The following is a 14,456-nucleotide window of genomic DNA, read 5'->3' as shown; positions in this document are numbered from 1 at the left end:
AGATAGACCTTACAGTACTAGTGTTTCTGTATCCTCAGTTAGTTTAAGTCTGGATCCTCTTATTTCTACGGCCTTTAGAAGTGTGGAGAATTTTGTCTTCAGTAAACACTCTGTCAACTGATTCAACTTAAACTTTGACTCCTGGGGCCCTATCTTACACCCAGCGCAATGCAGCGCCAAGCGCAACGCAAGTGTTTTATGCTAGTTTCAGTCCGACGCAGTTATCATTTTCACGTCCTGCGCCACGTTGTTTAAATAGCAAATTCATTTGTGCCCATTTGTGTGCCCATGGGCTGCTGGTCTGAAAACGAGGTGTGTTCTGGCGCATTGTTGGAGCGTTGCTATTTTGAGACAACTGAAATAGACTGAGTCATTAACCAACTGAAACCTGGTCTAAAGTCAATGGCGCAATATTTTTATTTATTTAATGAGCGCGTTAGTAATGTGTGCCTATAGGCGGGTCCACAACGCGTGTACACTCCGCTTATTAAACACACAGGGACGCACAGCAGCACACAAACATGCCAAATATTAAAATTAAAGGATTACAATGTAAAAGATTATTATTGTGTACATAAAGATATGGTGGAATCCGGCTTGTCCCGTAGATGGTCTGCTTGCGCACTTTTACCTCGCGCACGAGCAGATCTGTTTGCGCTCTGGAGACGCGTTCGGTCTTTCCACTATCAAATTCCATCATGTAAATAGCGAATCTGCCATGGCGCGAGCGCAACTGGCATTTAAAGGGAATGTGAGATGAGACTCTGATTGGTTTAACAAACATAAATCCCAAAACACACCCATTACTCATTATGAGAATATGGACAACCCTTTTAGACCATGCGCCGGGAGCGCAGACCATTTTTCCCGTCGTTAAACTAGCAAAAGTGAATTCGGACACTCCCTAAGTGAACTTGTGCTGTGCGCTTTAGACCATGCACTTAGATCGTTAAAATAGGGCCCTTGGTCTTCATTAAGCATATTGGTCAGTAGAATATCTTACACCTTATGTCAGAATGGAGATTTATGACCCTAAGTTGTGTCCATAATTTATGTCTATGTGTCACTCAAACTGACTGGTCAGTTATTAGGGCCCGAGCACCGATGGTGAGAGGACCCTATTGTTTTTGCTCCGTTTATTATTATACTTCTCCAAAGTGAATCGCTTTTTAGAGGGCCTAAACATGCTCGAAAACTCATGAAAGCGCTTCAGAAGTGGTGAAAATTTACATGTGATATGGTTTTCAAAATTGGGTGGGGCAAATTCGGTAAATTATTGCCCCCACATTTTGCCCCGGCTCCTGGTTTCACTTACAGGTATGAAATTTGGTACATTCATGTAATGACCCAATACCTACAAAAAAGTCTCTTGGAGCATAGCCCTAAACACAACAGGAAGTGAGCTATTTTGAACTTCCTCTCAGATTTTGGGCATTTTTCACCATTTCCTGATGTTGTACTTTAACGAACTTTAACAGATTTGATCTGATCCTCTTCAAATTTGGTGAGTGTAATCTTAAGGCCTTTGCGACGTTAAATTGCGAAGATCTAGAGTTTTCATCGAAGGGTGTGCCCTCGGCGGCCTGACAAATGTTCACCCAATTTCGGCCTTTTGGTGATATGCATGATCAGATAAGTTCAATATTAATGTTGCTTGCAGTTCCGATGTTGCTAGGCAACCACAGACAGCCTGCAGTAACTCAGGCATGCAATTTCCAATCTGCCCCAAACTTCACATGTTTGATAAGAGTCCTGTCCTGAACACATGACCATGCTCATATTTGGTTATAGCAATAGCGCCACCTGCTGGTAGCAGGAGGTGTGGCAAATACAAAACGTGCTTGAAAAATCATGAAACTTTGCACACGCTTCAGAAGTGGTGAAAAATTACGTGTGATGTGGTTTTCAAAATTGGGTGGGGCAAAATGGCTTAATTATTGCCCCTACATTTTGCCCCGGCTCTACGTTTCACGTACAGGTATGAAATTTGGTACATACATGTAATGACCCAATACCTACAAAAAAGTCTCTTGGAGCATAGCCCTAAACACAACAGGAAGTCAGCTATTTTGAACTTCCTCTCAGATTTTGGGCAGTTTTTGCCATTTCCTGATGTTGTACTTTAACGAACTCCTCCTACAGTTTTGATCTGATCCTCTTCAAATTTGGTGAGTGTAATCTTAAGGCCTTTACTAAAGACGCCGGTTGGCGGTGGCAGGGGTGCGAGGGCCCTTTTCATCGCTGCTTGCAGCTTTAATTGTCAAATATATTTTATGGGGGTTATATCTCACCCCTGGTTGACAGGTCAGTGGCTTTGAATGAGATATAGGATCAGATGGATTTATAGTTAGATATATGGGTATATTTATGAGGGTTATGCCTCATCCCCAGATTGGCATTTTTATGACATTTGTTGAACCCTGAATTTGTTATTTAAAAAAGGTTTAGAGGATACACTGTTGAACACAGATGTCTTTCTGCAACTCTCCTGTTACAATGGCTGGTCCAAACACTCCTAAATCTACAAGAAAGGTGAATGTGTTTTCCTTTGATTGTTGGTGGTAAAATTCACCCAAGCAAGTTTTACGTTATGTTGACACCTTTGTGTCGAAATCATTGCTGTTTGATCAATAGGGTATATGTTAATTGGTTCAAAATATTTGAGTCAAGACATTCAGGAATACCATTACCCCTACACCACACTGGCTATATTCATTATAATAACATGTCTGGGCATGTTCTTTTTAGAAAAACTGTGTGTGTGTGTGTGTGTGTGTGTGTGTGTGTGTGTGCGTGCGTGCGTGTGTGTGTGTGTGTGTGTCAGCACCTCAGTAGAATCAGTATAGGTTAATGTTAGTGTCATTTGTATGTGTTTTCTAATAAATGCTGTTCTTTGGAACTTTTTATTCAGGGTCCAGAAAAAAAGTATGTAAAAATGTAATATATATATATATATATACATATCAAGCAAATCATCATATTAGAATGACTTCTGAAGGATCATGTGACACTGAATACTGGAGTAATGATGCTGAAAATTCATCACATGAATAAATTATTTTAAATTTATTTTAAAATATATTACAATAGAAAACAGTAATTTTAAATTGTAATTTTTGATCAAATAAATGCAGCTTTGATGAGGATGAATGGGTTCATTCTGCTTTCATTCAGTATTTGAATAAAACAAGTACACACCACAGGTCTGATTCAGAATATCTTCAGGCAACATGTTTACAAATGGATTACAAAAAGCGAGTTGTTAAGAGTCCAGTGTGTTTTTCAGACTACATGCTCTTGTGTGAGCGATTGCCGGGCCGGACTCGTGGCTAATCCTGAAACGGTCCTGTTATCTGCACAGCTCTTGTGTCAGAGCACTAGATCGCTCTCAGTAAACAATCTTTGTTGTTGTAAGCTCTGATGTCCATTGCTGATGACATGCTAATAGACATTTACTGCTGATGAGAGAAGATTCACATGTATTAAACATGAAGACGCTCTGCTTCCAGAGCAATTAAACTTTAAAGGCCAATTCCTGCTATATAAACATATTCTGAGAACCTTCTTCCCTCTAAGAACTCGTTCCTGTCCCGCAGAGTAATTTGCCCTTGTTCCAACAGCCCAAGCCTCGTGCAGATAGTCTGGCATTACAGATGAGAGCTATCACATCCCCTCTATCACCCTCCCATAAAAAGCCCAGTGGCAAATGATGCCGTGGTGCCTTTTCACATGACAACCTTCAGGAATCTGCCAGCTGTATAACACTTTAAAAACAGCTTTACACCGTGTCCTAACCAGACGCGATAGATTCCAGCTACAAATAATTTGTCTGTCCACACTAGATGCGACGCGACAGCTAGATGCGTCAAAATCAATCAAAAGCCAAAGCCAATCAGAGCAGCGTGTGGGCGGAGTCTCGCGGCGAGTGCACGGCACCAGAGAGTCATCTTGACAAGAAAGAAAGAAAATGGATAAGTAGCAAGATAATCAAATTCATCAATATTCCACCATTTAAACATTATTCAAACACACATGCTGCTGAGTTACTAAAACAATCTTTGTCAAAGAATACACTTGTTTGTTCACAGTTTGAACGTTCTTGTTTCCATTTGTTTAATTTGAAGATCTGAGGTGAATTATCCATTGTTGCTTTTACAGCAACAAAGCTGGAGCACTAAATGATAATCAAAGTCACATTACACGCTTTTACCATTAAATAAAGCACATAAAGAGTACACCGTGTCCTACATGTAACTACACACGCCGCGACGCGCAATAAAATGCCTCTTTTCCATATTAATCAGAGTTTTTGTCCTAACCAGCTGCGATGGCGACACACGACGATTGTATTTTAGAAACGGTTTCTATTTTTCTGTGACGTCACGCTGGAACAACAAACACAAAGTGTGGCAATGATAATCTCAGGTACTGTTTATGTGCTTTATTTAATGGTAAAAGCGTGTAATGTGACTTTGAATATCATTTAGTGCTCCAGCTTTGTAGCTGTAAAAGCAACAATGGATAATTCACCTCAGATCTTGAAATCAAGATGACTCACTGGTGCTGTGCACTCGCTGCGAGACTCCGCCCACACGCTGCTCTGATTGGCTGTGGGTTTTGATTGATCTTGACGCATTTCGCAGTCGCGGCGTGTCTAGTGTGGACAGACAAATTATTTGTCGCTGGAATCTTATCGTATCGCATCTGGTTAGGACATGGTGTTAGGGTTCTCACTATAAATCATCAGTGACGCCCGCTGAAATGAGGCGGTATGAATATCTGCCTGAAGCGCAGACACCCTAAATAGGGCACATTATAAGAGGGTGGAAAGTTCAGAATGCACATGGATTGACATGCAATCTCCACCCACACACCCCTTCACAGATAAAAATAATGCCCCTCCATGCCCCCAAATCCTCATAAATACATTCTGCGATCCTGGATGTGAGAGCTATAAAGGGGAAGAAAGCCTGTCATTCTCTCTCTGCCAGCTATAACATATTCTGATCACATCAGACGGCAGATTCTCAGTGACTCTTCTCAACGGCTTCTGCTTCAGGACCCAGATTTCACATTAGATATCAAGTGGTGACCTGGTTTTATCAAAACATTTTGTGTTAAAATGATTATGCTGCAAGTAAACCTGTGTATAAATGTAGTCAGTGTTGTATTTTCATTATCATAATGTGTTTCTGGCTTTGGACTTTTGTACTTGTTTTCCGTTTCCCATTCCCATGGCCAGCTCCCGAGGGTTTGCATCTGTGTGCATTAAAACACATGCGCTTGCAGTATCTTGGTCAGGTTTTGTCCATCGCTGGCATGCTTAGTTTTGTTCTTGGTGTTTCGAGTTCCAGAGTTTTTTGTATTATGTTCTTAATTTTCTGAGGTTTGTTTGTAATTTTTTCCCCCAATAAATCATCATCTGTACTTGGATCCAGCTCTCCATAGTCCCTAGTCTCACCATCGTCACAGTTATTTAGACACTGTAAGGTAACCTCCCTTATAAATGTAGTAATGTAGCAAATTTATTTCAACAATTGAACCATGTCAGGTGAAAATAATCATGATTAACCGCAAGTCCGCAACCATAATATTAACCACGTAATATATTTAAACTAGTGCTGTCAAATCGATTAATCTCATCTAACATAAAAGTTTGTAAAAAAAAATATATAAATATATATATATATATATATATATATATATATATATATATATATGTGTGTGTGTGTGTGTGTATATGGCAATGGCATTTTTATCAATAAATAGATTTTTTTTTTCTGAGAATAAAACAGTTTTAGCTATTTAACATATCTGAAATGATCATTCTTAGCAATTCATTGGCCTAAAATATACATGCTCAGACAACTGTTTATGGTTTATCATTTATTAACAACAAAAACAAATTATTATACACATTTTTGTGATTAATAAATAATAAAATCAATAGTTAAAAACACTATGAAAAATATTGGATGGAACTTAAAAATGCATTAAATACATTTAATAATGCATATTTACCTTCTTTTTTTTTTTTTTACCTTCAGATCATCAGAACATAAATGGCAAGTATAGAAATCCAACTACAGGAAGAGTTCATGGACATATTTTCTTATTTTTGTTATAATCCTTAATCATACACTACCTTAAAAAAATAGGGCAGAATTTAGTTGATAAGAAAATTTAGTTCAAGTCACAACCCTGAAATCTAATTGTTTGGTCAAGAAACACTTGGCTGATTTAGAGTGGGGAAGATGTACTTGTGTTTGTAAAACATGAGCTTTCAATGTACAAACCAAGTGTCTACATCTTTGACGAGCAGATACAAGAACTGGGATGTGTGCCTGAATAACATCTCCAAAAGAGTTTTTTTCTGGCTCAAAATGAATCGGAGGTACATTCTGCTCTTGAGAAGCAGCAAAATGTAGAGCAGCAAAGAGTCAATTTGCTGTGAAAGTGAAGATAGTTCAGAAGCAAATGATGTACATGTGAAGTCAGCTATCGACTCTCGGCAGGGGCTTTCAGGGGTCAGTCTGAAAAAGAGGTTATCTGATAATTTTGTCAATCATCGTTGGGCTTTGGTGCTTTTATATGCTGAATTCTCAATACAGACAGACAAAGACAATGCCAATTTGCCTGAGGGTGTTAAAAGAAATCAATATTACCAATATTGCCGGTGTCCAATTTCTTTTCTCTGAAAGACAAACATGGGCCCTTGAACCTGGACACAGTGTTCAATTTCAGACCATCAGAAGACACATAAACCTAAATGAAGTCACGCAACTTACTTAAAGGGATAGTTCACCCAGAAATGAAATTTCTATTATCTTTTACTCACCCTAATGTTGTTGCAAACCTGTATGACTTTATTTCTTCTGTGGAACAAGAAAGAAGATATTTAGAAAAAACATGTTTTTTTTTTTTTTTTTAAGTCAATGGGCTCCCTTGGTTCCCAATCAAAATAGCTTATTTTGAGTTCTGCAGAAGAACGTCTTACAGGTTTGGAACAACATGAGAGTGAGTAAATTATCTGATGTAAATGATGAAGGTCAAACTCAAACCGTTTGAGGAAACCCACTGCCTTAAACCATTTAAGTTTAAAAACCAATAAATATGAGTACTGTGAACTTATTCCATTTGAGTCCACATTAAGAGAATATTGTCACGTTGACGTTATGTTCCTTTGTAGTTCCGTTCATTGACTCTGGTTCGATTTCATTAATAACGTGTGTTTCTTTGTCTTTGTTTTCCCGCCACTATATCATTCACCATGGACCCAAATCATCACAGCTGTTCGTCTTTTAGTTAATCATCTCTGTGTATTTAAGTTCCTCCCTTTGTTATGGTCTTTGTTGGTTGTTGTCTGTCCACTAACACACTGTTTCGTTTGTTGGCTTGTTATTCTGAGTTCACAATAAATCGTATGTTCTTTTATAATCATCTTTGTCTTCTGTGGATCTAATATTAAATTAAAATATAAATCCACTTAAATACTTTGTGTAGCTGAACCTCAACTGAATTGCGTAAAGCCATTAAAATCTGAATCTTTAGATTAACTCATATCTCTTAGGGTTAACTGCAAATTAATTAGCGAAGAGACTCGCTGTGTCTCGTTTAAAAAAAGTGTTCCTTATGAGGCGTAAATTCCTGTAATTTCTTTCTTTGCAATATAATGGGTACTTTTCTGAAATGAGACAGACTCAATTGCGTATGTAGCCGACAATTATAACGTGTTAATTTATTTAAAATAATTAACTCCTTAATTAACTTCAGTGTACAGTAGCTACTTTTATGTTATTTTAATTCATAGCTACAGTAACTACATTTTAGAGCAACTTGACAGTATTTGAAGTACTTCAAATTGATTGTAACTTGGCCGACTACAGTGTCAAAGTAGCTTCCCAGCACATTAAACTCATTGAGCTGGCCCGAATTCAAGTTTTTGTGGGTTTGCTCTGTTTAAAGTTTCTTGTTAGCCTACAGCAGGAATTAGCAAGAATCATTAGTAAAGAATTTAGGATTGATTTTCCTATACGCTGATGGCTCAAGGTTTTCCCTCCTCTCACGCTCAGTACATTATGCAAAACACAGGCCTGAGTTACATCTTACATAATGTTTACACTTGGATATCAGCCTATTAGAGCTGTCTCTGCAGATTAAACTAGGACTGAAAAACTTTCTAACATTGAACCACAACACATTTGTCCATGGGGCAAAGAGGAGTTTTTATGAGCCCTTTCTATCGGTTTTTCCTCTAATCAATGTTTATGTTCTCAGATGGAGTGTCCAAATTAAAACCTCCATTATTATACTTCTTCACACTGTAATGAAGGTGGGCAAAGCCTTTATTGAGCTGGATCCTTATATCAGGGCTCTTGGCGGGCATGTGACTTAAAGCCCAGAGGAGGGATCTGGGACTGGTGCATAACAAGAGTCCATCCCATCGCATTCACAATACCTTGAGCTCAAATTAAAGCTTTTGGTGTGTAAAATATGGGCAGCGGGGCAAAAAGAACTACAAATGAACTCTGCCATTGATCCAGAGAGCAGGGAAGCAGTATAAAATCCTTTTGAAATTGTAATGAAGGTGCTTCACAATGAACCCGCAGACATATCGCTGGATGCTTCCGCCCCAAACGCATCTGTTAATGGAGGTGAAATACACTCTCTCTTATTGACACTATGCCTCGTGTCTAAAATCACAAGCTGAGGTGAAACAGCAAACTTTTTCAACCGAACCCCTTTGACATGAAATATTTGAGATTTTTGTTCATTTTTGCATGTTAATGGTCTATGGAAGTTTGTTTCCGCCACAGAATAAAACATTTTAAAAGATTATTGCCACTTTTTTTTAAAAAACTTTTTCAATTTAACAATTGCGAGTTTAAATCTCACAATTCTGACTTTATTTCTCAGAATTGCGTGATATAAAGTCGCAATTGCATGTTATAAACTTACAATTGTGAGCTATAAACTTGCAATTGCGAGTCCAAAAAAGACTTCAAACTCAGAATTGCGAGTTTATATCACAATTCTGACTTTTCCCAGGTGTGTTCCCTAACTGTTCCCAGGTGTGTCCGTTATATTGTTAGCCTTGGTGTATTTAAACCCCAGTGTTTCCGGTGTGTTCACTTCTGTTTTCCTGGTTTGTTTTGTTTTGTTATTATTAGTTAAACCTTCTGCATTTGGATTCTGCTCTCCATTGTCTCTGAGTTTCACCCATCATTACCCTTCCACGAGATTCACTTTGCTTTTAATTGTGTAACAACTATTAACAACGTTATTAAACACTTAGCTCTAATGCCATTCGGTAGTAGTATTATAGTCTTGCATGGCATACTTGCTGACAACATGCTCTTATAACTATGACTGAATTGACCTTTTCAAATGAGGGTGATGCTGTTAATTGGCAGCCTCTGCCATAATAAGGTCTGTTTATTAATGTTGGGCAATGATGATGTGGACTTTTTTTTTATACAACAGTTACCTGTCTCTTTCCATCTGTGCCGCCACACTGACCTGACGGGCCTCTTGTACAACAACACATCTATTGGTTTCTTTCCCTTGCAGTTAATTCGACTCTATGCTGACAAATCCTCACATGCCTCCATGACCGTTTAAATGAAATCTTATTTTTCTATTTTAAAGACCCTCACAGTCGAGACAGTCGAGTCGCTATGATTTTGTCTTGCACGGATAAATTCATAAACTGGGAACTTGCTTTCTATCTGCACAGCAGCACTTAAATGAGACCGAGTGTTTTTAATTGAAGGTCACAGAGTAAATTGCAGGCTTCTGCTTAAAACACATTTCTGCCTGTCCTTGAAGAGAGAAAACAATGAACGCACATCTAAAGACACACTGTGGACTGACAGACTCACCCTGCAGTTCCCCAGTTCTTCAGCAGATAAGATGATAATACCGCAGTTCTTTCCCAGGATGCCCCTGAAATAGACAAAACAACGATGACATCAAACCATTAGATGTTGAACCCAAAGTGATTACACAATAGCAGTAATGAAATAAAAACACAATAAGGAAGTCGAGGTCAACGGGTTCTCTTACTCAGGAGTCGTTTTCTGTGCTAGTTTCAGGCGTGGGATCTCCCAGAGTAAGTGAATGAACTTTAAGATGGTTTTATGCAATTGAACAAAAATTTTCACCATGGGCAACAAATTTCACATCATGATCATAAAAGAACACTGTAGTTGTATGTGAGACTGGAAGAGTTTGGTTCATGTCGTTCATGTTGAGAGGACGCTGTTTTCTTCTGCCAAAGGATGAGATTGATACAGTAAAACCAACACCATCGTTACTGTTCACTGTGTATCAAGTGCTAAGGAAGATCCAGAGCTGAAATTCAGATCCAATTTAGACCAATCAGAGCAGAGTAGACCAATCACAACAGACTGGGCCATCTGACCAATCAGAGCAGAGAAGACCAATCACAACAGACTGGGCCATCTGACCAATCAGAGCAGAGTAGACCAATCACAACAGACTGGGCCATCTGACCAATCAGAGCAGAGTAGACCAATCACAACAGACTGGGCCATCTGACCAATCAGAGCAGAGTAGACCAATCACAACAGACTGTGTCATCTGACCAATCAGAGCAGAGTAGACCAATCACAACAGACTGGGCCATCTGACCAATCAGAGCAGAGTAGACCAATCACAACAGACTGGGCCATCTGACCAATCAGAGCAGAGTAGACCAATCACAACAGACTGGGCCATCTGACCAATCAGAGCAGAGTAGACCAATCACAACAGACTGGGTCATCTGACCAATCGGAGCAGAGTAGACCAATCACAACAGACTGGGCCATCTGACCAATCGGAGCAGAGTAGACCAATCACAACAGACTGTGTCATCTGACCAATCAGAGCAGAGTAGACCAATCACAACAGACTGTGTCATCTGACCAATCAGAGCAGAGTAGACCAATCACAACAGACTGGGCCATCTGACCAATCAGAGCAGAGTAGACCAATCACAACAGACTGGGCCATCTGACCAATCAGAGCAGGCTCTTGGAAAGGCGGGGTTTAGAGAGACTAAATCCTTGATCAAACCGTTTCAGACACTGAGAGAAAAGAGCAGATGCGGCAGTGGATATTATGAGAAAATGGAAATTGCAATTGGAATCGGCCAATTTGCTTGTAAAAAAAATTGAAATCTGCAATGAAAAATCATGATCGGTGCATCCCTAATAAAGGCTTTACCATTATTAAGAGCATTTTTACCACAATTCTGTGGGCATTTCTGAGATAATTGCAAGTCATGTGATATTTATAGGCACACATGTAAAATTTATAGTCTGTGAATAAATCTGGCTCCGAGCAGCTGAACGCGTTTGGCAACTACAGCATTCAGAAGGCGGCTGTGGATTTGGGCTTTAGGAGATCCATCACATGCACATCCCTACATTCAGATTCTCAGGCTCTCATTAATACAGAAATCACAAACACAGTCCCTGAAATGCATAACAGCTTCATTAGCACTGATGTTGTCCATATGGCTAAGTTCTCCTTCAGGATTCTTCATTTGCAATAGAGACAGATGCAGGCAGTCTGTGTTAGCGCTTTAGCCATGTGTTCACAACTGAAAACCATTTTGCCAGACATGTTTTTCTCTAGCTGAAAACCATAATGGCTCCACATGAGCACTGCCAGTAAACATCCTGCTGTCCACGATAACATCTCCATAAAACTTTGTCATCAGACGGACATCCTGCTTATTGTTGTGCCAATGGAAGACAACAAAATCACCAAAACAATTGGTTTCTCAAAACACAATTGACCAATTTTGTCTACAACAACATCACACCTGAATGAGGTTGGGCCAGTCAAATTTATTTCTACTGTCACACATCGTCACCATAGAAAGGCACTGTGGGTGTATAACAGGTAAAATGTCCCTGGGAGAACCTGTGGTTAACCATCCAGTTACCCCTCCTAAACCTTAAAGGGATAGTTCACCCAAAAATGAAAATTAGCCCATGATTTACTCATCCTGAAGCCATCCTAGGTGGCTTTTAACTCACACTTACTGTGTAAGAGAATGCCATTTCAACTCATCTGTTTGGACGGTGGTCCCACAGGTTCTTGCTCACACTCCAGTGTTTGCTAATTGGTTCATTACTCAGTTTTCACGTCCCCCTGGAACAGCAGGAGTCCTGGTTTATATCGTTGTACTACTACAAAAGTGCCTTGTACAAAACATCTGCAAAGGCTTGTCTGGAGAAACAAACAGGACAGTCTTTCCTGTTGTTGACACCATCCAGCGAGATAAAGGTTGAATTTTTAATGTGAAAATGTTTTCGCTTCTGCAAACTGAGCACCCATAATCATAAACGACTGAAAGTGTCATAAGACAGTATTAATAACACATAGAGGGCTATTGAGACAACAAATTATATATAAAATATATACATAAAAAATAAGTTTAATAAAATGTATTTTATAATCATAATTTTATTTGTAATTATTTTACATTTTAAAATAAAATATTTTAATAGTAAAATAATACACACAGACACACACACACACATATTTTCTGTCTGATGTGTCGCATAATTGTTTACAATTTTTGCTATTAAGAAATTTAAATTAAAAATTTTTAATTATTAATTGAACCAATTTGGGTTGCATATCTGGACCAAGATCCATTATTTGTGACATTTGAAACAGGCCAGTGCTTACTGAACACAATAAATCAATAAAGGAAACTAAGAAACACCTTCTCAGAAAGCAGCTTAATTAACATTTATTTGAAATGCTGAAAACACCTTTCCAGAAGGCTAATGTATGACCCGAGAAGTCAATCTGTGCGGCAGTGCGCTTCTGAATGCAGATATTATTTCATAATTATGCCAACCAGAATCTAAAGTAGGGATGAGCAGAGCATACTGTGTGTATGAGCCGGTTTAACTGTGTCTGCCCAATTAAAGCATGCGGAATATATAACAAAGCCACATCTCAAAGTTTCATTCCTCTACTTTTCAAGGAAAAGAGCAAAATGTAGCTATTGGTGTTTTAAGATTTCACTTTATCCAAGGTTTGTGTGTGGCTGAAAGCACTTCATTTATCTGTGGTGTTTACTTCAGATGACATTGATATAGTTTGCAATAAATTAAAAATGATTTCATGATTCATGGGAATCAACTTTAGGCCCTCCTGTACGTGAACCAACAATCAGTTCATGTCAGTAAGTCATGCTCTAAAAGTGTCTTTACTTGCTTGGTTTAACCCTGATGGCCTAACTGTGTGCATTCACATCTACACCCTGATCATCTCCAGTCGCTCTTGGATCTTTGTGGAGCTCTAGATTTATTTCTGTTCATGAGTTCAGATCTAACATTACTTCAGGGTGTGTTCCCATTAGTAACCTGCCAGTTGAGTACATTAATAAAATATATCATTACTTGCAAAGTCAGTACGTGGCTCGGGCTTTGAACATAAAGCTCCCGGGTCCCAGGAACGCTCAGATGCTTTGTGCACCCCATCCATATTAAAATCTGAGCTTGACTTATATTTTCACTAAGCTTCACTGTGGGACTTGGACTGAGTTGTAATCAAACGGATGTGGACTTCTGTTCTTCCTGGAAACCCCAGAGCGTTCACTCACTGACTGGATCATGACTCCCTGCTTTACTGCTTTTGTTCTCAGCAGCAACAAGAGCTCGTAATTACAAACCCAACAGAGAGAAAACTAACAAAAGGAGAAATGTAATAATGGAGGCGGCACTTTACATATTCATCTCATATTTGCCTTGGGAGCTGGAGAGATATGTGTGGGGGTGCAAGCATTGTGGAGAAACTTTCTTCAGGCAGTGCACAAAGAGATCATTTGAGATTCCCATTGTTATCCTGAGCTTTTCATCAGCTTTTTGCTGGATGTATACATATGGCATAATGTAGAATATTGCAGTTGACGGTAAAGACAGTTGCACTCTTGTCTTGACTCATAATCATTACCAGCAGGCAAACGTACAGAAGCGGCATGAAAATACTGAAAAAGAACAACTGGGTCAATGATAAATAAACGTACCCACGATGAAGAAAAGGGAAAATCTCATTTAAAAAGCATGAGCCAAGCTATTAGAAATGTAATCTCTATATTCAGGACTGGGAAAACTTTTATACAGTTTTCAACAAAAGTTGATTTTACTGATGTAAAAAACTTCATGTGGTATAACCTTAAAAAAAAAAAAAAAGTTTCCTCAAACCTTGCATAAAAGTGTATATGTGACTCTGGACCACAAAACCAGTCACATGGGTCAATTTTTTGCAATTGAGATTAATACATCATCTGAAAGCTGAATAAATAAGCTTTCCATTGATGTATGCTTTTGTTATGATGGGACAATATTTGGCGGAGATACAACTATTTAAAAATCTGGAATCTGAGGGAGCAAAAAAATCGAAACATTGAGAAAATCGCCTTTAAA

The 14,456-nt window shown here is 38.8% G+C and overlaps 1 protein-coding gene across 2 annotated transcripts in view; it reads right to left on the bottom strand.

Moving 5' to 3' along the window:
• The window catches only part of cpne5b (copine Vb), a 185,775-nt gene that overhangs the window by 62,482 nt on the left and 108,837 nt on the right, over window positions 1-14,456 (bottom strand). For both annotated transcript variants that reach the window (XM_079857317.1, XM_079857316.1), the window contains one exon: window positions 9,882-9,945. In XM_079857317.1, coding sequence (XP_079713443.1) covers window positions 9,882-9,945 — 64 coding nt within the window. The remainder of the gene's footprint in view (window positions 1-9,881; window positions 9,946-14,456) is intronic.

Source organism: Squalius cephalus (assembly GCF_949319135.1).
Source record: "Squalius cephalus genome assembly, chromosome: 22".
In the NCBI taxonomy this organism is placed as follows: domain Eukaryota; kingdom Metazoa; phylum Chordata; class Actinopteri; order Cypriniformes; family Leuciscidae; genus Squalius; species Squalius cephalus.
Note: the sequence above shows the minus strand (reverse complement) of the source record. Positions and strands in the feature narration are given on the sequence as shown.